The sequence below is a fragment of the Streptopelia decaocto genome, assembly GCF_964273445.1.
Source record: "Streptopelia decaocto genome assembly, chromosome: 2".
In the NCBI taxonomy this organism is placed as follows: Eukaryota; Metazoa; Chordata; class Aves; order Columbiformes; family Columbidae; genus Streptopelia; species Streptopelia decaocto.
Genome location: NC_138655.1, coordinates 45,208,856 through 45,233,609, shown reverse-complemented (window position 1 = coordinate 45,233,609; position 24,754 = coordinate 45,208,856). Strand labels below are relative to the sequence as shown.

The following is a 24,754-nucleotide window of genomic DNA, read 5'->3' as shown; positions in this document are numbered from 1 at the left end:
TAGCCTTGACGCTATGTGATCACTTAGATAAATAGGCTGGTGACAATCTGGCTGCTACAGTGAGGAGGACACTGTCATCTGCGGGGGCTGCATACATCTGGCAACATATCTCAAGGACCTTGTAAGGCCTGAACACTGACAAGAGAACCTGCAGCCATCACCATGTTGCGTTGGCAGCTTAGACCAATACATTTAGCACTTCTCATCAAACAATATTCTCAAGACCATGTGTGCTGCGTGCAGAAGACGGCACTCCTGAGGGAGGTCTGCAGGTTACTGCCATCAGCAAAACTATCTGCCCTCATGAAGTCTGGCTTTGCATGGAATTTCCCTGGTCATTTGACCATAGTTATTAATCAGCTAAGATGTAGGTTGCTTTGATGTTTGCATTTTCCACTTACCACATTTTTTCTTCCTGGGTGTAAATTTAGACAGGTGGAACTGGACTGAGGACTTTTTCAGACATAGAAGGCTACAGATGGCAAGTATACCTATGAAGCAGTTTATTATGTGCAAATCTGGAAAAACACTGCTCATTCATTTTGACAGTGTAGCAAACCTATGCTTCTGGCAGGCAGAAAATCAGACTAGCCTGATCTCAGTCTTAACACGCTCCTGGAAACTGGGATCAGGTTATCCAAAGCAATGTATCTTGCTTTCCTATGAGAAAAACATCACTGTTCAATTTCATCTGGACAATGTATGTCACTGCCAAAGCTTTCTCAGCATTGGTTCAATGAATGAACCTTGCTTCCTGAAAATATACTTTAAAATTTAGCATATTGAACTACAGAATACAGAACACATCAACTCACACTGCAGAAGTTCTCCTAAATATTGCCACTAGAAACACAAGATTCAAAATGATTCTCACTATCCTAAGCACTAATGGAAAGAAATGTACTGATTTCCAGAAGCTGCAGGTCTGGTCATAAACGTTACTTATTTTTCTGTCTTTTATGTTTATTCAGAGCTACAGCTGAGACGGCAAAGAATGTGGAGACTGCCATGTCCCCACACTCACTGAAGTTAATGAAAATCTCCCCTTGAGTGAATGAAAGCAGAGCTGGGACTATGAAAAGAAACTACTCAAACAGAAAGGTCCTTTTAGATTCTACTTCCTACCATGCAACGAGCATGAACAGCACTTAGCCTTACAACTCTATTATCCAGTTTTTCACCAGCATAAATGAACTGACTTCTAAATGACTTCTAGTGTACAAAGGATAAATAAAAGGACAATTAGCTCAGTGAATTTGTTTCAGTGTGACCGCACGCTGCAGGGAAACCATCACAGTGTGAAGAAGCTCAGAGGATATTTCTAAGTAAAATCTTAACCCAGCACAGGGAGGAAGGGTATACAAATCATAAAGCCAGCTGGGCTGAATGGTTGTAAGAAGCCATTAAAGACTTCTATATTTATTGAGGCGGTAGTGAAAAAGCTACCACTGACATATTGAGGGCATTGTGCTCCATATGAACCTGCTTTAACTTTTATGTTCTTTCCTTGACTCTCATTCATGTCGCAGCCAAAACCAGACACACAATATATTGCAGAACAGAGCTTCTACGGCAGAGCATGTCTTTTTCTGAAACAGAACTGAAGAGCTTCTCTCATTGGTAATTCCGATTTTTAAGTGATTGAATAGACTATTCTTTTACTCATAAGCAGAAAATACACAGAAATGGGCTTGCTTATAGCTCTGAGGTTTTCCTTACAAAAACTGATGACACAAAGTAAAAGCATTGATTTGAAAAGAAAACTAGGAGAAGATGAGATACCCAGCATGCGTAAATTGGTGTAACTCCTCACAAGTCTATAGGGTCACAGTGATTTACACAAACTGAAGATCTGGCCCTGTATTTCTAGATGTCTGGATTAACTCTTCGGAATATATCTCTTTGAATCCTTGAAGGTACTGGAAATAAAGTTTTGTGCAAGTACAAATCTGCAGCCTGCATACACAAGAAACCATCAGGTCCCAGAACTTCTCTTGGTCTAAGAGATTTCTGCTGTATACAGAGTTCTTATATACAGAAGAAATAAGAAAACTTGGATTTTAACTTACCTCAGCTGCTTCAAACTACTTGATTTTTTTTAGTTTCTATACACTAGAAAAAAAGGATTTTACTTCACTCCTCAACTCCTGTCTTGTACTTAACAAGTCACAGTGCTGTCCTTCTTCCCCTCAAAGACCCCTGAGCAAAAAAGCAAAGACATACACACACACGCATACACACACACACAAGTGTTCCTAGCTGTGGTTTCTGGACAGTGAGTACACACGTGCTTTTTGAGGAAGGGAAGCTGCAGGTGCTGGCAGAGAGGTGAAGAGAATGAGAACAAGCCATGCTTGATGTGGTGATAAGGATTTTAGTTCTTCTTTTAATTATTTTATGTGAGCACTACAACTCACCTCCAAAGCTTGGCTATGACAGCCCAAGCTTTATATCTTGAAGAATACCTCCCGCAGACTAGCCCCAGCATGTGTTACACTGGTCTCATCTTTTAATAGCTATGATAGACACTCACTGGCAGTATTACTGATTCTTGAAGGTTGTCCTGGCTGCTATAGGCTAAATAAGCTATAACTTACCAATAGCTTCATGAGTCATAACTGGTTGTTCAGAAAACAAGGAATAAATACATCTTATTCTTATAGTGTAGATTTTTCCTGTGTAATTTTATGCAAATCAGCTACTGAAACACCGGAACCTCAATCTTACTCATAAATATCCACCACATTTCTTGAAACAGACAAATAAATCACAGATATTCTGAAGGATTAAAATAGCTGGTTAAGGTAGACACTTCATGTACCTCTGTCTTCAGAACCCATCACTACAGATGGCAAAGTCTGGAGAAAGCTGAACACCTTCACCACCATTTCTTTTAAAACTACCCTTACTTTAAATAGAACTATATCATTAACATACTTAGAATTATTGATTAAGCTGCCAGTCTTCACAGGAACAAGTAAGTGTATCCTTAAACAAACAGAAATCAGAATATTTTTGCAATGAATTTTGCAGTGTCCGGTTCCTCCAAGGTAATACTGCACATTTTAGCATACGGCTTACTATCTTGGAGTACTTCAGAACAATTAAAAATCTTGATTGCAAACATCATCAGGTTCCACAATGTCTCTGTGTGCAAGCAAAGACTAAGCATATATCACAGAGATGAAGACAGGATATTTATTTACTTCCCTTAATGCATACTATTATAACTCACAATTGTCACCTCCTGTGTTTTGATAAGAGCACAAGATTCTCTTAAGCAGTGGGTTAAACAGATTGCTGAGACAGATCCTTTCTTTTATACTTTTTCAGAAGACTGAAGTATCGTTCCTCTGCCTCTTGCCAAGGCCACCTGATTGACACTTTAAAGCGGGAATATTTTTGATTTACCACCTCAGTCCAGTTACATAGACCTAATTTCCCCAGTGAGGTGAAATTGTTCTTGTTGGAGCCACATCAAGCTGAATATAAGAAGTCTGAAAACCCACTCTTCATGTGCTAGACAATCATATATCAAATTAGCTGCTAGGAATATCTGCCATTAAATACACTGTGAGACAAATGGCTTTTCTGTAAATTGCAAGACTTAAATGGAACTAGCTATTGCCTCATGCACTACTCATTAGCACCATGATTTATATCAAACTCCCAAATATGGGTCAGATGTAGATGTACTGCTACTGATTGCTTAGACATTATCAACTGTCTCAGCAAAAATCCCTTAAGAATTGTATGCTGTCGCTGGGTAGCTACCAACCGCATAATTAACAACTACTGAAAGAATAATAAATGTGTCAAAGACTCTCAAAATTGTTATCACTATTTCAGATAATAATTTAGAATAACAAAAATAATTTTAAAAAGCTGTATGTGCTTAAGCATATATGCTTCTACATTTTCATTAAGCAACTTTTTTCATCAGTGAAGAAGAAAAAAGAAGTGGCACTTATTTATACAAAAGTACATTTGCGCATGTTTTGAAATTTCTCTTGTGTATCATTTCAATTGCAGCTATTCTCCTCTCCCCGTTTTCCCCAAGAGTGGCTTAAGAAGTATGTACTAAATTCTTACACACTCCAATAGAACTAAATAGAAACAACTATCAAAGTATGCTACTTTTTCCAAATCAGAAGTATTTATTATTGTAATAATGTTTCATTGTGATATTATGCATCTGCCAATGTTTCTTTTCCTCCTGCCTTCAAACAGAGAGCAGATGTGCCTAAAACTATTGTTTCAAGTGCCAGGAGATCTCAGATCAAGAAAACGGGGACTAATAAATTGGAACTTTTAAGCTCCTTTCTCCCTTTTACAACTTTCCCTCTGGAAAACATGCCTTTAGTTAGTTTAGATAGCACAAAAAAAAAATGCTGGGTCGCCTGAGGAAAGAGACATGAAAACACAGAACTGCCTATAGCCACTGAAAATGATGCCTTCTCAACAATCAGCAAACACATTGGTTTGTGATGAAATGATTATGTGAGATTCTCCAGTAACGTTTCCTGCCCACCACAGGAGATTAATTATGTGGCCTACACCGCTCTTGCCTTGGTGGCTGTCCCCTGAGCTTTGTGCAAAGCTGGAAAAGTGAGATACTGGGCAGTACATCCACAGACATTGCCTCACCATTGCTATGGTGGGAGCAGACTAACACTTGCGTATGTCCTGTATCTGACAATTTGAAGAGGAGGAGGAAGTGGGAAGTGGAATGTGGGAATGATCTTAATACAGAATTCAGCCAGTATTTCCCAGTAAGAAATTCCCACCTTTGCCACAACATAGATCAAACCATTTAATTTCTCCCAACCGCACATTTTGCCCTTCTTTTTTAATGGAACTTGAACACACACTCTCAGGTTCCCAGCTCTATCACTCTTGTTCTGTGTCCCTTCATGCCCAAGGCTCCAGCTGTGTTAGATACAAGTTGTTTTGTCTCCACTCTCTCTCTCCACTTCGATGTCATTAGGGTAGCACTGAGAACAGAAGACTGTGCAAGAGCAGACCTAGAAAGAGCTGGAGAGAGCAACCACAGCAAAAATCCCATTCAACCCCTACATCACGGCCAGCCATGTTGTGGGTACCTTTAAGAATTACCTACATACTGGATATTCTCAGTTGGACTCTTTTTTTTTTCCCTTAGTCTATTGCTGAGAAGCCCACACTGATCATGTGAATGCAAAGATTTTACAGAAGGTTACAGCTTCATCAAATTCACAGCGCAGAAGTGAGGCACCCTTCCTACTGTCACATGTGAAAGTGGACAAGAGTGATGGGCGCTCTGTCCCTGCCCCAGAGCAGCACAGCCATGCTGGTCACTGGGGCTCAGCAGCATCAGCTCCAGGAGCTTCCCCCAGCTACCCCCTCGTGTTCTGCGGGGCTGCAGTGCCTGAAGGACCAGGAGGCAGAAGGACCAGGAAGGCACACGGGTAAGAGGCCTGGCCAAAGCGGGGAATGGCTGGGAGAGCATAGCCATTGTGGGCTTCTGGCAAGGAGCAGCAGGGAGAGGGGAGCGGTATGGTGTCAGTCCAGAAGCTACTGGCTGGACCACGGGGCCATTGGTCATGGTCTGCGGGCCCACCTGTGGGAGAGGAGGTTGAAAAAGAAGCCTGCAAGGGCTCAGGATTTGCCTGTGGTGTGAACATGTTCGTATTTGGCAGGAGGACTCACCTGAGCTGGAAGGGGACTGGACGTTTGTGGTGCCTGGGATGCAGTGCTGAGTTGCAGCTGTGGTGGAGGTAGGCTGCAGATCTGTGTAAAGAAACAGAGACACAACAGCTGCTTTATCTTACCATGACATGAGGGCATGTCCTGCATGGCCAGTCTGCCATCGAGTCTGAAGCACCTTCCCTTTTTATACAAGGAGAAATGACTGACATTTCTGCTTAGAAAAACAAGCAAGAATGCAGAAAAAACAGCCCCAAATCACCTCCAGGAAACCCAGCAATGGCAGCAGAAACACTCTCCACAACTCTTAGGGAAAATGGACCTCAGGAAACCAAGTGGCTGTGGAGAGCAAGCCTCTGACAAGCCCGCCTTGGCTTCAGAGAGTGCTTGACAGCTGATAGTCATCGGGAGAGGGTGGACGGTGACCTATGGGACAGAAAACACGTGGGGAGACAAGGTGATCCCACTCTGTCGGGAGAGGCTCAGGCAGCATGCAGAGCCTTTGATGCTTCTGGCAGCAGCAAGGGACTTTGCTCCCAACAGAGCACTTTGTCTCCTGTTCTCGCCCACCTGCCCTCAAGCTGGGCGTCCCTCCAAGCTTGGTCCAGGTGTGATGGAGCAGGGCCAGCTGAAGCCCCTGTGGCTGGCTAAGGGCTGGCAAGCAAATTTTGTTTACACCCATTAGGATACTACATCCTCAAGATTCTCCATTCAGTTCTTTAGCAGGAACTGTACTAGCCTTAAAAAAAGAGAGGCATGAAAATCCACCCTTCTCAAAGAGCAGCTCACCTTTAACACCTACAAGAATCAAGGACAATGTGCCCAAAGGCTTCTCCCCAGCCCACGTACAGGCTGACAGAGGCTCTGTCAACCCACAGGTTGCTTGGTGATGGGGTCAAGCTTTCCAGCCAAGCTGGCTTGGCCTAAAGGCTTTAAAAGCAGGGGGGAAAGAGACCTTGGTGCTGTAAGCCCTTCCTGCTGTGCTTTTTTCCTGCCCACAATAAAGGAGGAGTCACTGTACAAGCTGTTGCATTCTGATTGCTCATACTGAGTAGTTGCATGAAGGTTTGCCCCATACAGTTGTGTAAGGAGTTAATTATAGTTCTGTAATTAGCCATGTGGAAGGACAGGCTGAGGAGGGAACAAATGTGACAGCAGGCACAGAGAGGTCCTGAGTCAGAGACACCAAACAGACAAGCAGACAGCTAAGTCTGTAAGATGGGATCAGAGTAGGGATGAACTTTATAGGGGAGGAAATGACCAAATTTAACGAGTCACAGCACACAAAATACAGGCATCAGTTGGGTTACTAGACAGGAGAGCTAATTGGACATAGTAATTATATTACTGTGGGGGAAGGTCCAGAAAAAGATATTCAAGCAGAGAGTTTTATCTAGCTTTTTCCAACTTTTTTCTGCTATAGCAGATACACAAAAACAGACTATATTTGTTTATACATACATCCTGACTGAGGTGTATATTTATTTTAACACTAGGGGAACATTTGTAAATCTGACAAGAACATTTGATGGATTACTAAATAGAAAAGGAAATGCATTCTTAAATTACTTCTTAGGTCTTGAAAACAATTCGCAAGCAAATATCCTGTTCTCCAGAGAGGAAACTCATTAACCATCGTAATAGCCTTGCTTATGTTTGGAACAAGAGTTCTTGAAACACAATAACGGTTGCAAACAACTGTCCTGTGAAGTCTGTCAGGAGGGCAATGGTTACCCCTCTCAACTGCAACTCCATCAGCTCCTCTTAGTCTGCAAATTGAAAAGCAAATATCCATGGACATATCAGAGAGGACTGACAGTTCCCAAAGAACTGGCCTCCAAGTCCTCCTATTTTTCCAGTAGGGAAACTAGCTCAGGGAGCCAGAGCACTTTATTCTCAAAAGCCAAGAGATAATTAGGTTGGCTACTGATTGCTTTTGTGTCAATGAAACTAAGAAAGTGATGGAGTTGACTTTGCACAATTTTCCTAATGATGTTCCTGAAATGGCAGGTGGGTCACAAACCAGCAGCCAGCTAGACTGTCAGCATTGACAGCCAGTTTCCAAGAGCTGGCACACAGGCTTTCAGTTTGTGGAGCTTACGTGTTTTGGATCCTGTAGGATACCTGTGGAAAGGACGGACACCTTTGCACAAGACGGACACCTTTGCACAATGCTCTAACATTGCACAGCCATCTGGGAGAGGCACGATGGTTTACTGCTCTTTCAAAGTAAGAGGACATACAGACAAATTTTTCAAGTGCAAGCAGAGAAAGGCAAGGAAGAAGAAATGTTTGAGCATACATCACTATGCAAACCGTGAGCATCCACTGGTCTCTTCAGCCCAGCGATGCTACAGAGGGCAATGCAGAGCTCTGCACAGCTCCCTGGCTGCGACAGCTGTGCTGCATCCCACAGTTCCTGAACAACCACTGTTTGTCCTGCAAAACCCATCCTTTGCTTTAATTGTAAAAAACCACTGGATTCCTCTATGTTAAAGGTACAAATAAAACATTGCTTCTAATCAGAAAGCAACACTAATTTATTATATGGAATTTGTACCTCTTCTTTTTTAAAATTGCACGCTGTAGCAACATAGAATACTTTTCCCTAAATCCCACAATTCACTGAAAATGAGAGTTATGAAAATGTATTCTATTACAAGCGGTTTGAAGGGAAGTACACAAAACAATTGCTGTGCCTCACAGTTTAAGATTATGTAAAACAGGACAATTCTGATGGCTTCTGCTGACAAATAACAAATGGAGAGTTTAATCCTACTCTTAGTTGGGTGACTGAGTAAATGCCAACTGCTTTCCCTGGGAACTGGCTTGGATCTTCTCTGGCTACAATGTAAAAGACAGTTTCAAAGTTCTTGTGCATTTTCTCAAGAAACTACATTTCCATGGCCTGTCTTATTCTTATGAAAATATTTGATCAGAGATCATATTTAGTACCTCAGATGTGTTTTTCATGCTTATGGAAACAATTGTAATCATCATTATTCACTCTCTTTAAGTCAAAGACTTTTGATAACTAAAATATTATATTTTTAAAGCCTTTCAAAAACTTAATGCAAATCATTCACAGACCTTCGAGGCTTTTAGGGATGGGGGTTGAGGAAACAGACATGACTGAAGGTCACCAGGACACCACGTACCAATAACTCCTTGCAGGCTGCAGCCCTGACAGCATTTTGAAAATTCCTTACCATGTTGAATATACAGGCTGTAGCTGAACAAGTACCATCTTGCCTAAGTCAGCCCATACACCTGAAGCAGGACCCTCTTCAGCCACAGAGGGATCAGCCAGGACTAAAATCCAGGGATTATTCTTGGAGGAAAGAGACCCTCAGGCTTCCAGAGTAATCACTTTTCTCTGACAGACAGATGATACCCTTGTTATCAGAATGGGCAAAACTTTTCTTTTGATCTGAATTTGTATGAAATCAACGTGGGGAACTATTTCAAACAAATAATACACTTTGCTTACATTTGTTTGTTACAAATGCTTGCTCATGTAAGAAAAAAGGAATGCTGTCTAAATAAATGACACCACTGTCCTTTTCAGAGGAACATACAACCTCACAGTGACACGTAATTAATTACCTGTATCATTTTTAGTTTAGCATATAGATGGATATGCTGATTTCTCATTTAACACTCAGTATGCCAGATCATTATCTGAAGTAAATTAAAGTAGCTGGAGACCACGTGAGAAATCGAGGTCAATTCATTTGTGCTACAAAATATGGAGCTCAGTGTTTTCAAACTCCAGGCACAAAGATACCAACGGCCTCATTTTGTGATCAGTATAGGAGAGGACAATAATGACAGGGCAGGTCCTCATAAAGCCAAGCAAATCGACTGAAGATCTGGCTTTTTTTTTTACTCAGCTTTGTTAGAGACTTCAGGCTCAGTCTCACCCTGTTGTGACTTAGTCCCTTGAAAATGGAAGGAGACTAGCATGCAGTGAGCAAGTATTTTTGTTCAGCAGTAGCTATTTGCAGGATTGTGCTCCTGCTCATTATCTGATAATAGCCTATGGATACTGAACTCCTTGGACTGGCTTTCTGTACCACAGGGGGAAACATACACACGAGCACATATACACACAGGCACATTTTGTAAGGAAACTCACCGCTGCTAGAAGCATCGTTGAGATTTAGCAGCCCACCTCCGAGCCCTCTGTAACTATGGTAACTGTAGGTCCCATTGCCATTGATGTACAACACCTCCTGTGAGCTGGAAACAGCTGATGTTGAGTAAGTGACCTGGGCTGGCTCCTGTTTGTACTGCTTGTCAGCTGGAGCTGCCTCGTCCTGAAAAAAAACAAACAAAGGTTTTGCATTATTGCTACATTTTACCTCTCACAAGAGGGCCTTTTCCATCAGTAAGACTCCACATCTATTGCTTTCAGAAAAAGCGTTATACATGTTAAACAAGCACAGAGGTATTTCTGATTGACCCAATATCAGCTGAAAAGAAACAATGAAAATAACTGAGAATACAGGTTTCCTACAAATCTGAGAATATTAATGTATTTGTGCTCCACAAGCCAACCATACTGCTGCTCAAATGAGGAGATCCATCCTCTCTGAAGAGCTCAGATTCTCCTGCAAAATCCAACTCTGCTAGAAAAAAGACATTACTTTCTGAGTACAGGAGCCAGAGCATTGTATCTTTCTTGATAAGACAAACCTGTACAAAATGCAGCAACTACTTCTTTTGGTGCATCAGACTCAGAAATGACAGAAGGAACAGAGAAGTGGAATAAAACAGCATTTCCTATGTTTGCAGAGGCGGAGTGAGTGTCCATTCACACAAGGGCCAAGTGGGAAGGATGCCTCTACAAACATGACTTTTGAGCATTTGTTATCTGTGTATAATTAGCAACTGTTTGTATGCCATGAGTTCCCCTCAGTGGTCCCTGTTTGCCCCTCAGATGCTTGCATGATATTTAACAGGATTTAGCACAACAGCCCTCCAGTTTACCCTTAAAGGAGATGATACTTTCAGGTGAAAGTGTATTTTCCCCCATCTGCGCTTTCTGTAGCCACTGCTTAGAGCACCTCAGCTCCACTCATGATCACAGAATGCCCCTGTGGCAACTTTCATAATGATGCAACTGAAAAAAAGAAAAGCATTTAGAGAAGATTTAATGTGCTTTAGTGGTTGGAAACAAGGAAAACTATCAGTGTGTGACTGCTCAGACCACCACAGGGACCTGAGTGCCAGAAATTCTGATTTAGTCTGCAAATATATTTGAACTTTTTCTTAATTTCTTTTAATGTGTAGACGTGTTTTTTTGGGGTTTTTTTTGGTTTTTTTTTTTTTTTAAATAGGCCTGATTTTACACTCTTACCTGATGAAAATATATTTCAGTGATTTCAAACAAAGTGGATCTACAGAAGATCAGTATTTAGAAAACAGAGGTGAGAATGTTTGCAGACATTTTCAGAGTAGTTAACTGAAAAATTATCTGTTAGAATTATCTACCATTTGCACAAGATTTTCTCCATTTTATGTCTCTCTATTCTACACAACCCTTTTATGGTTGCTAAATATACCAAACTTATTAACAATGCTATAAAATACATCAAACCTTTCTTACAGTGTTTAGTTAAATATAAGAATGTATATACCAGCACAGAGGCATCAAGTAGTTCAAACAATGTCCACTCTCTGTGTCGAAGCAAAAAGGATTCTGAAGCTGCTTTCCTGTTGTCATTGGTTCCACCTCTCAAATAAGACACTAACCACTTTTCCAAGATGAAATTGTCCCTGTCTTGCAGATATTTGTTGGTGAAAGAGACTTGGGCACAACTGAGATGACTCAGGAGAAGGTATATATATTATTAACAGAAATGTTAATATTTAATACAGAACACTGAACCATCAGATAATTAATTCCATAAACAATCGGAATGAGGCCTCTTGGGCACTAATATGAGCCAAGGCAAAGCTTTGCATTTTTAAGAGAGCTGGCCAAACTGGACTTCTATGCATTTTCTTAAGTAATAATAATTTAAACAAAGGCCCAGTGTATTTTTGCCAGGAATTCGACTTTAATGTCATTTACCTTTTATCTCCAAAGGTCATTGCTGTCTCTTGTAAGAGAAAATGTATTATTTTCTCTGAGAAAATATTCATGAGAACTTCATTCATAGTGAAGTTATACCTTGGCAACAAAGCTTAACTCCTTGTCCAAATCTTAAACACTCTCAAGGCCAAGATGTTCTGCATCCTTATGTCTAAAATCATATGATACTGCCATAGACTCACTCAGAGTTGCATTTTACTCTCACGAAGATCGGTAAGGGATCTTCTGCAAATTTATCAAGGACTGGACTGTGTTCAAGGGTGCAGTACAAAGAGGACTAACTCCTACAGCTGAGCAGAGTATCTCAGGGCCTGTCTCCTTATCCCGACTGTCTGGAAACCATAAATTTGCTGTCCCTGAATTTACTTGTTCCCCAGAGCCTCCCCAGTCAGTGCACTGAAAGCCTATGGGTGAGTTTCTTGCAGAGCTGATGCGCTGAGCTTCCAGCAGAGCACAGCAAGCAGGGCCTGGCCGGAGGGCATGGCCAGGGCTCTGGGTGCACCTTGGTGCACACCAGCCCATGTGGCAGAGCACGTGGCCAAGAAAGTGGGAGACCGAGTTCTGGCTGCTTCTTGAAAAACGCAGTGAAGAGGCGAAAAATTTGGGATGCAAGGTCTTTGCTGGGTGTGGTGAGGAGGGGGCCTGAACTCAGAGCTGCCATCTCCTAGCAACCAGGCTCACAGCAAAACTGGGTGGGAGCCACAGCTGAGGCTATGCCACTGTGTGGAAAGAAATGCACATTTCGGAGAGCTACAGAGATAGCAAACAGCAAGGGAGCATGACTCAGTTCCCTTTCAGTGAAGGGCTGTGCTGGGAGGCTTCTAGCCCTGCTGCCTCCTAGCTACGCCCTAATACAAAATTCAGAAGCTGTTCTGAGTGCGGGAATCCAAGGCTGGGGCTGCGCTGCCGTATGGGGAGCTTTGTATCAAAATAATCGCAGGCCCGTGCAACACCGTGGTATGCCATGGTGTGCTGGCACATACTAAGAAAAGATTTCATGAAATATTGCATGACCTGTGTATTGAAGAAACCCTGCTCTGCTCTGACTGATATTCTGAGCAGCTAATGAATAATTTAAGAGGAAATACCATCCACAGCAATACAGATGCTACTGCAGAATGTCATGGCTGTGATACAAAGAGCAAGGCTCACCAGCAGTGTCCCAGTCTCCTGTTCCCCACGACAGTATACACATTTCTTTTCAAAAAGTCTGCTCTTAGAGGAAGCAACTCTAGCAATGCCATCACTCCTTTCTGTTTCCCATCTCCTTCACCACCACCAAAATAACACAAAAAAGTAATAGCCTGTGAACATAAAAAACCCTGGCAAATCTGTGCTGCACTGAGTTTTGATGTCAGAAATGCTGTGTATTCCCATTAAGAGAGAGCAGTGCTATTGCCATTACTCCACTGTCGGCAATAGGCATTGCTAATATGTAAATGTAAATCCCAAAAGGAGTGTGTCTACAGACCAGCTCACGTTGACAATGCAAGGTGACCATAAAGCTAACAAAACTCCTCCAATAAGTATATAAGTGGTAATGTTCCCAAACTGGCAAAGATGGTGACATGCATTTAACTCCTGCTTTCATGAAATGAAGTGTCTACCAGATTGACAACTCTGAGAATGCCAGCTTTTAACTGCCCCTATGTAAAGGTGATGTTTTCCCACTCAATTAGAAGAGAGACAAAAAGGCAAACATATTTTTGCCTCATGTTTCTTCATACTTTTTTAATATGTTAAGCTGAAAAATGTGGATTGCATGTTGTTCTTGTCAATAAACACTTCTCTAAGAATAACACTTTGAGGTTAGGAAAACGCAAGTGCAGATTAGTCTTCAAACAGATAGGCAAGCCAGGGGCCCAATATTTGCATACAGTCTCCCATTTTTTCAGCAAAGGAAAAAAATTCATTCACATGAAAAAACAAAGCATGCTTTCATGTGCTTGAAGGTTTTTTTTAGCCTCAATAGCTTGTAGTATGGCTTTAGAAGAAATGAGATAATGTTTCATATATTTTTCCCATTTGGAAACCACCAATGTATTTCTGTGATTTTTGAATCAAAAGTAAAATAAATAGAAACAGATGATAAAACCATATAGCACTTTCCAAAGCATACCTAATTAATCCTCACAATACACCTACTAGATAGGACTTTTATCACCGCTTTTCAGAAGGTAAGATTCTGGCAACAAAGGCAACCCTGAGCCAGCACTGCCCAGTATATAAGTGCCTGAGCTCTGCAGCCATAACAACAGAGCGGGATTCTATTTGCGTAACTTAATTTTTACAATAATGGTAAGAAACTCAGAAGTTCTGTCATGGGGCAGCCTGCTGAATCTGCAGGGGACTGTGGGGCTGTGAGCTCTCTAACCATCTCAGCTCTTGCACAGAGAAGCAGCTGCTGGCTGCCTCTCCCCTCTCCTCTGCCCTGGTGAGGCCACATCTGGAGTACTGCATCCAGTTCTGGGCTACCCAGTTTAAGAAGGTTAAGGAATTACTGAAGGGAGTCCAGCAGTGGGCTATGAAGATTATTAGGGGCCTAAAGCACCTTACTTATAAAGACAGACTGAGAAAGCTGGGTCTGTTCAGCCTGGAGAAGAGAAGACTGAGAGGGGGATCTTATAAATGTTTATAAATATCTCAAGGGTGGGTGTCAAGAGGATGGGACCAGACTCCTTTCAGTGGTGTCCAACAATAGGATGAGGGGCAACAGCCACAGACTGAAGCACGGGAGGTTCCATCTGAATATGAGGAGAAACTTCTTTACTGTGAGGGTGCCAGAGCACTGGAACAGGCTGCCCAGAGAGGCCGTGGAGTCTCCTTCTCTGGAGACATTCAAACCCCACCTGGACACATTCCTGTGAGATCTACTCTGGGTGAACCTGCTTTAGTATGTGGGTTGGACTAGATGATCTCCAGAGGTCCCTTCCAACCCCAACCATTCTGTGATTCTATAAGCATCCATCATCGCCTGCATGGAGCAAGGTGCTTAAAGGATGAACCACAGGATTCCTGACTCCCGCTGCAGGGCCCAGATGGTGGCCCCTGGAGACGACTGCCATTTCCCTGCCCATGACCACATCATGTATACCCTGTGCTCCATCTTTTTGAACTTATTTCTTACTGTCTCTTCAAAATCCCTGACTCCTTTTCCCATCCTCCTTTCTTCTCCACTTTCATCTTCTACCCTACATGTCAGTCTTCTTCCCTAGCAAATCCTAATCTTTCCAAACAAATCTCTTGGTGCCTGAAACCTGAGCAGCTTCAGCAACTCAAGCCCTTTCATTTCCTAATTTGTATTTAATCAGTGTCACATCCACTGATGGTCCCATCTAAGATTTTCTCTCCCTCCTCAGACTCCTGTCAGTCTTTTAATCCCCAAAATTCACAGGGAGCAAAGCCAGGTTCCACAATTAGCCAGGGCAGGTCCTGTTTTCAACTCACATTTTTTGCTAGTAATATCTGATCCTCTTTCACCACTAGTTCCTTAATTCACCTGAGTGGTTTCCTTCGTATCTCCAGCCTCAGCTACTCACTTTCTCATTTGAGCCCATCCCATAATCTACTTCCCCTTCATCCTTTCTTATCTTTGCTCCTGCCATGGTTCACAGCCCCAGCCCTCTTCCTATCATTTCTACATTGAGATCAGATTCCTAGGTGCACCCACCAAAATTCAAATAATCTCAGAATGTAGGAACTAAAATGTTTTGACCATGTAAGCATGAATACCCAGTATCACATCCTCAGCATAAATGACAGCTCTATATTGTCAAGACCTCAAGACCAAACACAGAGCCTTTTTTTTTTTTTTTTTCAGGAATCATAAATACATGTAAGGATTGAACTGCCCTTAAAAGAAAACATTTTCCTCACTGTTTAAAATAGCTGAAGTTTTCTCTGAATGAGTTCAACAGACGGAAGATGTACAGAACAGTAAATGCAATCCCTGGGGACTGAAGGTCACGAATTTAACACCAAAATGCATACCTACTACTATAATGGGAAGTGTCAGGCAATCTTAATAAATTATGATACTACCAACTGTTTGGACGACACACATTGTTCTGACAGAACACTGGATCTTTCATTAGCTTTAATTACTTTAAATTAATTCTCTAGTATTTGACCCAGCTTTTAATTCTGTGACCAATATCCTGGAAGCCTAGAGAGCTAAACATTATTTTGACACATCACAGTAGGCTAAATTTTCCTTTAACACTGCAGTAAGGCTGTTGACTCAGTGTGCTTAGTGATGGTAGAAATGGTGTTTCTGCAAATGATGGATGTGTGTTTTCACTTCAGTTTTGTTTTCCATTGCACATTCTTTCTTCTCTCTCCAGTTACTAAGGTTTGTGCTGGGATTACTACTCACTAAATAAAACCTGTTCAAGACTAGGGAGGCCTGAATGAAATGAAATAGATCTACATAATTCACTGAGTTTGGAATCCAAATGAAGCTTCACAGTAGTCCTTTGAATTGGCTGACCTTCATATTTAAAGTACTGAATATTTATAGCCCTTTAAAAAGACAACACATTTTAATATTGCAGGAGGTGTTCTTACAGCTGTGATCTAAGCATGGAGGCAAGGTAAGGTTTGTAGAACAAGCAGTACTTTTTCTTAGATCAGGGGAAGAAGTTCTGTGCCCAAAAGCTGATCTAATAAAAGATACGACCTCCTCCAGCAAGCCTTATTTCTCTTACAACACAGAGAGCAAAAGCCAGATTTTCAGTTGAAGTCAGCAGAGTTTCAGTACTCACAGAGAGAAAAGCCAAGCATTTGCTACAGGTTCCCTGGCAAATTTGTGCACAGAAGTTAATTCATGTGACCTGTTTGCCATGCTGCATCATGCTTTCATACCTCAAAACTATTTTGAATAAAGTTCTACAAAATTCCTGGTTCCTATATTGAGGGATCATTCATCCAAAGTTAACAGCTACCTGAGATTTTACCTCATCATGCCAGACCCATTGCTAGAATCTTGATAGTCTGTTTAGCAAAATATTTAAAACATACCACAGATATCTTTTATTTGAGGGGCAAAGTTATTATCTGATAACTTTCCAAGACAGATATCTATATTTTTATATACATATTTACATCTAGATATCTATCCTCAGGTATTTCTCCACCTCTCAGGCTAGTCATAGTATTCATTAAAATGATGCATACATTGACAGTCCCACAGAAGTATTAAGAATAAATTTTAGCAAACTGGCTAAAATAAAACACAAAGTCAAAGTCAAATAATATCACAGAACTAACGCCAGATATTCTTTAGATTGGGAAGTGTTTTTATAATTCAGTGGTGGACATAGCAGTGAAATCAAGAGGGCCATAATTGCCGTCCTCAGGCATGCACAATATTTATCCTCTTGTAAAGAACTTCCTGTTTCCCACGCTCTGTCATCAGATCTAGACCATGTTTTTCTCTGCCACTCCCTCTGCATTATTTTCTTCACTTTTCCTTACTTACATCAAGTATGTAAAAAAATGAGAAAGCCTGTTCTTGGGTGACATACTACTGAACTTGTAGCTCAGTTGGAACTGGGTATTCCAGCTAAGCTGAACATTCATGCTTTAGCTGTGAGTCTATAATCTCATCATTACATGGAGAGACATCAGTCTCAGATTAGAGTTTTCTGGCTCCTGCTCATGGAAGCAGCTGCCAGGGTAAGGGGCCATTACCATCCTCACAGGGCAGGGCATTTAAAACAAGATGAGCCATGGGATTCTTGGTTCCCATTGCAGGGTCTGGAAGGTGTCCCCTTCTTAAACAGCCAGAGATTTCTGCCTTTCCCCTGCCTGTGACCCAGGAGTGCACACCCTGTGTCCCACCCTCCTTGCGTCTGTCTGTCATCTCATCATTACATGGAGAGCACATCAGTCTCAGTGCAGAATTTTCTGGCATAGATGTAACATTATATGAAAAAGTGCTCCTAGCATGCAGATGTAACTGTATTGAACATGTTGCTGCCAGAAGTCTAGGTACTGATTTTGCTATGAAGTCCAGTATCAAAATAGTTTTCATATTTTAGAAAAAAAAAAAAATATTTTTTTAGATGTTGAGCAAATATTGATACAACCTAATTGAGGTAAATCAGGTGTAATACAGAGTCCAGTTAGGCATCTGAAATCCCTGTAATGCCAATGGCCATGTGGGAACTTGAAGAATGTCTATACAAATATTCAGTTAGCTGCCAAGAGTTCAAGGATCTCCAAACTGTCCTTCTGACACAGGGTAGAGAGCCAAGAAAAGAAACAACAATGCTTCAGTTTCTGATTGGAAGGGCAGTAGGTTCCTTCTGCTTTCAGGTTATTAACACTGACACTAACTGCCAGCATCAGTGCTGTCACCAGGCATCAAAAATGACACTAACCAGTGTTCAACAAAGAATGAAAGCATGAGACTGACATGGAAAAAGAAAATCAAAACAAAAAGGTGCTATTGTGCAGAACAGAGAAAAATGAACTTCAGCCTTCTGCATTTCTGATAGAATGACACATTACTTATGGAATGGAATGGGTATGTTAACCTTAAATAAAAGGTTAGCATTTTCACATTGGAGTGTTTGAGTCTTACTTTTTTCACCTCTGCCACTTCACTTGCAGAACAGAAAACTTTTTTGGAAGAGGTTCTCAGATGGCTGTTGTGAGGAGTTGTCAGAGAATAATTTTTTTTGGAGCAATAGCAAAGCAGAGGGGTCATTTTTCATAGCCTGTCAGATTTAGCCAGTTCATTAGCCACTGTGATAGCAGAAGAGCAACATGAGCTTTTAGAGGTCTCCGGTGTTGTTGGTTGGGCATGGAGACACAGAAGAGCTATTCCTACAGTTTAGATAACTGGGATGCAAAGTAATTGGGGAAAGAGAAACTGGGTTCTTGTAAAGGATCATGTTTCCCTCTGTCCAAATGGAAAAGGATAGCACATATCTTTTTCTGTTTATCTTGAGATAAACTTACTGTTCTTTACTGATGTTCTAGATAGCTGCTTTTTAAAATATACTTTCTGTGGTGTTCCTTTCTGCACCCGGGCAAAGGTATGCTGAAAAGTGTAACTCAATGTAGCAATTACATTTGAGGTGGACTAATGATAGAAAGTGTCCTGCAAGTTAACTTTCTCTATAGCTCCTGCTGTTCTTGCCTTAGGGTGCAGCTAACACCCTTCATAAGATATTTCATAAGTTATATTGGATATATTGGATCCTATTTTTCTAGACAATTTTAATGTATGAAAAATTTAGTTAGCTAATGGTTTCACCACTATTATATGAAAGTTGTCTCAACACAGAAGAGAGGCACATAGTGCAAGACTGTACTGCACATTACATGTGCAGCAATGACTTCCTCAGTGCAGTTTTAAATTATGTGTCCAGTGACGGCCAGCACAAGATTACAAACAGCTACGGCATGTAAGAGGCAGAATTGGACCTGGTTTGAACACATAAACTGTGCCAATGTCTTTGAGTTTTGGCAAAACTCCTCTGTGCTCATGGCATATTTCACAAAGCATATGTGACATTTCTCGTAAAGAAAGTGGTCCAAATTCAGACAAAGGGACACAGGCACCATGCAAAGAGCAGAAGAATCTTTAGGGCCACCATTTTCTGCTTTGCACAGGAACACTAGAGAAGAGGGGCCAGGTAGAACTTTTGCTCCTTCTCATTGTACCAGCAGAGAGATTTGTCAGGGCCTAGGCTTCATGGAGAATTTCTTCCTGTCAGAACAGGCAGAAGACAAAGGTGGATTTTAACTCTGACTTAAAGAACAGCACAGCATGGACCTTGCCTTGGGCCTTATCATAAGTTACTGATTTAGGCCTTGTTTCAATAGCCAACCTTGAGAATCCCCACCTCCTCGATTTGTACCTCCCCACCCGCTCTCAGCCAAGATTTTCCTTCCAAGAAAATCCAGTTTCCCATGGGAGACTGCATCACCAACTCCTTCAGCCTGGTGCAGAGGATGGGGCCAGAGAATACAAAAGGATCCTTCCCTTTCCTGAGCCACCTCCACAGAACTCTCAGCCTAAGACAGCTCAAGGCACAGGACCACGGGAGCAGGCTGGCTAAGCTTGCTCCTAAGAGAGCTCCTTTGGTGTGTGCCTGATCCCAAAAGTGAAGGACTGCATCACAAACTCCAGGACCTACGATGCCCCTGCTGAAATTAAATTAGCTAAAAATCTGAAGAAAATCAAGTTAAAACTTCAGTAGAAATGAAGTACAGGTTATGTTATGTTCATTTTTATGTTGCTGCATAACCCCTCTAGTCCTTTCAAAGCCAATTTCTTTGCAGCGGCCAGCACCTTGCAGCAGAACATGGGTACATGGTTTTTGCTGCTTCTTCATTGACAGGCAGTACAAATGGAGGAATCGGAATATCTGACCTTTCTTCCAAACAGAAACAACATAAACAGCAAGACAACAATGTCATATTTTCCCATCCCAAGAGCAGTTTTGCCTGCAGGTGATGGTGCTGAACAAATCGATGTATTGCTGAAATTGATAAATGATGACAAAGGCGTAACAGTACTTACTGCTGAACCACAAGGATGCAAAGTGTGAGAAATTCCTCCATTGCGCTGTATTCCTCTCATTCAGAACAAGCCATAATTTGCCTGAGGCAGCTCCACTTTTATGATCACGATCAAGCATTTTTCTCTGCGTTTTTCATATTTACGTATACTGTCCTCCAGAAATTATGTCAGTGAGGTACTCCTATAGGGAGAAACATTTCTGTTCCCCCTTGCCAACGTGCCATTTTTTAGTGACTACCATGGGCTGGATCAGCATCACTGTGTTCAGTGCAGGAGGAGTATGGCACCAGAGCACCAACGGAGAAAATTTTAAACTCATGAATCAAATGTTTAGGGAGCATGCAGAGGAAAGTGTGTGGGAGTATCAGAGCAATGCTTGTGCCAGCTTTGCAGATTTATTACTACAATATCATCACGGTCAACATAATTAAACCTCCCACTATAGGTCTCTTCGTCTACTGCATTACAGCTGATATCACTCCCACCACCAACAGTGTATTTTCTTGACACAAAACAGCTTTCCACACACCTGCTAGTTCTGGGGTGCAGAGATGCAACTAATGAAAAAGACTTCATTGGAAAATTATGGGGTATAATTTGGACTGCTGACTGTTTTTACCTATTTCTCTTCTGCCACACATTTTCTGTTAATATCACATATACTGGACTCTGTGGCAGTGGGAATGGACCAAAGCACTTTATATTGGATTCTAAATTAAATTCTTCTTCATTTAAAAACAAAAGATGATAGCCTAGACATGAAGCATTTAAGGTTAATGTTGAATTAACTTCCTCAGTTCCAACTAATTAAAAATGTCTGTGTGTTCTGCTTTGAAATGGAAAAAAACAAGTGCACTGGAGATTCCAGACTATTGCCGTATTTATAGTACTGTGTATCTTCCAAAAGTAAATTCTAGTGGGAGTTATAGATAGCTGTCTTTTAAAAAAAACACAACAAACAGCTTTCTTGTCTGTTAGTGATTACTTTTTTTTTTTTTTGCATGCACTTAATAACTGGTTCTTGTTTTCAACAGTAGGTTCAGATATTTTAAAGATGTGTTTGATACATTTGGTTGCTAATAATTTTATTTGAAATCTGTGTTAAAATTTGAACTTCAGGTTTCTCAAAACCAAAATTCTTTCTATTAATTCAATGCAGGATGTCTGTTTTGTCAACACTGCTCCAGGTACTACTTGACTTTTACAGCTTAAAACAAACAAACAAACAAACAAAATTTAAAAAACAAAAGGTATATTAAAAAACTCCTGACCTCCCCACCCTGTCTCAAACCATTTAGTAGGAAGAAAATGTTTTGCTGTTGAAGAAGATCTGCTCTACATTTTTGACAGAACTTGGTGCACATCCTTTAACTTCAGTACTGTGAGGGTTCTGCATTTTAAAGATTCAGTAGATAAGAAGTGATGCTTTGGGTTATGGCCTTTTGATTCCCCAGTCATCAAACCAGAGTAGCACAAGCCATTGGAAGAAACAGAGAAATGCACTTTGGCCTTTGGAGGATGTACTTTCTGATTTGCTTCATTAATGGAGACAGTAAAACTGAAGTTCAATACAAAATACCATGAGTAATAAGCATGAAATTTGTGCACTGCAGTACAAATCTGTTCCCCAAATATTCTCATTTCAGGGGAGGATTCTTCTGGCACAATGCCTGGGCTGCTAGCCGCAGCCTGCTTGGCTGCCTTGCCCTGTGCCTTGCCTCTTTAGCAGCTGGTGCTGCTCCCAGGCAATGCACTCGGGCTCCTGCTCCCACAGCTTGCTACATTTTCTTTTTTTGTTTTCTTAGAAAAATATGTTTCTAAATTTAGTTTAGAGACATCAAGCCAGTTGTTGAATCACAAACATGTTCCTGCTACCAAACATAGGCAGTCTGTGCATACATTTCTACATACATTTTCTGCATGGAGAATTGCGCTGTTCTAACGGAGGAATACATCTGAAACCATTGTGCAACCGGGAGTAATCTGTGATTGTTTAAAGTCTTCTAAATCTACTAATTCATTAACCACAACAAAAATATGCCACTCTTGAAAAATAAGAGTTTGCGCATGCACACCGGGTTTGCATTGATTTCATTAAACTGGCCCACACTCGGCATTATAACAGAGATTTACTCACCAGAAACATTATTCCCTGCCTGCGCTGTACACAGGAGGGTGTGTACAATCAAGTCATTAGCTAAACACAGGAAAGGAAAGACAAAATCATGCTTATAACATGCTTGTCTCTAGGCTAGAAACATCTGAAAGGCAAGAAAATGCTTCCCATTCAATATATTCTTGCCTTATGAAAGGAAGGGATAAGCAAAATGCTTTCTTTTCCTGGCTTTAAGCACGGGAGCTGGAAGAAGAAAAACCCGGACTCCAAAACCTCCATCTCGTACACCTGAGGAGAGAACTTTTATATCTACATTTCCACCAGCCTTTCCACTTCGGCCTCTTTTACAGGAAATGGATATTAAAGACACAGGGAAGAAGGCTGTTCTGGTCCCTGTTCATTTTCATTCCCCTTGTGGTAGGAAGGGGGAGAAGGTTGTTTAAAAGTTCCTGTCCAATAAACAACCCAACACTCTATTTCTGAGCCTTCAGCTTTATCAAACTGTAGAATAGAACACTTACACTGGCATCAATTTTACTTCACATGCAAGATCTTATTGCAGCTCAGAGTGCTTAAAGTGTTCTCTGAAACCAGCAGCTTGAAATTGAACCATATATGCTCAGCACAAAGAGCCTGGAAAAATAAAGCATTTTCTAATTTAATGATCTCTGTGTTGAGGTGAAAAATTAGCTGCTCACCTTAGGGCCTCACTGTAAATCCAAGGCATGAAATTATTTGCAATTGCATGCCTTGCACATTATTCCTTTCCAATAGACGTAGCAAATTTAATGTAGGTTGGGCTGCAGCATGGAGGGAGGGGGTTGCCCTGTGATACTCAGCAGATCCTTCCAGCTGCATCTGCTAATAACAGAACCATAGCCAGCACTGCCGAAAACAGGAATTTTACCACTGACTTGAAAGGCAGCAGGATTTAAAATTACAATGCACACCACTTATTTTCCCCTCCTTGACAATGTGGCCAGTGCATTCTGGGTAGGAAGCAAAGTTTCCCAATACTAGTACATAATTTGATCTCTCGACAATAATCCACAAGCAGCTAAATGGTGCCTGCATAACATTTTGTGCCTCAGTGGTTAAAGCATACCATTTGAAACCACAAAAGCAAACCAAAGACCAGCTCAGAAGTAAAATAATCATTAGGTGGGGAAATGATGGAAGTGAACAAGGCCTGAAATGCAAACTAGCATGTGGGTATCCAAGGACATTGCAGTTATCCTAGTGATCATTTTGAACACATAAAAAAGGATAAAGTACTGATGTACAGAAATCCTATTAAATGCCAAATCACAAAGAGATGTCTGAATACAAAAAGCTATTATTAATAAATCTTCTGTAGTGTAAGAGGCATTGAGCTCTTTACAAGTTAAAATGACTTTTGCCTTTTGTGGTTTTTGGGATTCCGGTTTCTAATTGTTTACTTTATGCTAAGTGAACTATCTGCTTCCTTTTGCTGTTTTATATCATCTAAGACGCCACATGCCTCTCATTCTGAAGTCAAAATAACTTTGAGTTTTAATTTTTCAGGTCTGATGTAAATATATAGCAGAGAGAGGACAAGGCCCCAGATGTGCCTTTCCCATCCTCCAGAGCAAATTAGGCTCTGTGACACCCAAGAGGAAGGGACTCCTGATGCTTTCTCCTCAACCTCTAACAAGGATGTATAGTTGATATACTCTTCCCACATACTGAATAGCTGTGGCAAAGACTCCATCTCCATGAAACAAAACCTCTTCTTCGTGCTTCCTCTAAATTCGCAGCTTTCTGCCACAGCAGCACTGCCTCAGCAAGGCATTCTCCAGCCTCCTCTGAGAGATATTTTTGCATAACTCCCTGCTTTGTAACCAATATTGTCCAAATCTGCCCTCAATACAAAAACACATCATATAAACAAAATAAAGAGAGCATTTAAGAACCCTACAATTTGTTTCTTCCTTCCTCCTGGGAGCTGCAGTATGCATTGATCAGGAAAGAGAACAACAACACACATATGGGGACACAAATGTATCTCCTTCTTCCTTCTTTCCTGATGCATGAAGGGTGATACAGGAATCAACTGCTCAGTGTGTCAAGATGTAGAAGCTGTGCATTAAGTGGCACAGCTGAAACACAACTTCTCTGTCCTCAAATGTGAAGGTTTAAGGTCTCTTCCCCCTCACTGCTGAAAGCCAGAGATGGTGATCCTGAAATGGAGGTCCATGCCCTCACTGCAATTCAGATTTTTAATTAGTTTCTTCCAAAACAGTTTTATAGTTACCTGTAATTTGTCCACCAGTAATTTCCTTCCATCTTAACAGAG

At 41.2% G+C, this 24,754-nt stretch overlaps 1 protein-coding gene across 3 annotated transcripts in view; it reads right to left on the bottom strand.

The window, feature by feature from the left end:
- NOL4 (nucleolar protein 4) overlaps positions 1–24,754 on the bottom strand; it is a gene marked incomplete at its 5' end in the record, with an annotated part of 158,674 nt that overhangs the window by 1,303 nt on the left and 132,617 nt on the right. For 2 of the 3 annotated variants that reach the window (XM_082045155.1, XM_082045156.1), the window contains one exon: positions 9,824–10,004. In XM_082045155.1, coding sequence (XP_081901281.1) covers positions 9,824–10,004 — 181 coding nt within the window. Of the gene's footprint in view, positions 1–5,688; positions 5,770–9,823; positions 10,005–24,754 lie in introns of all 3 variants that reach the window. The other variant, XM_082045154.1, reaches the window with a different exon arrangement.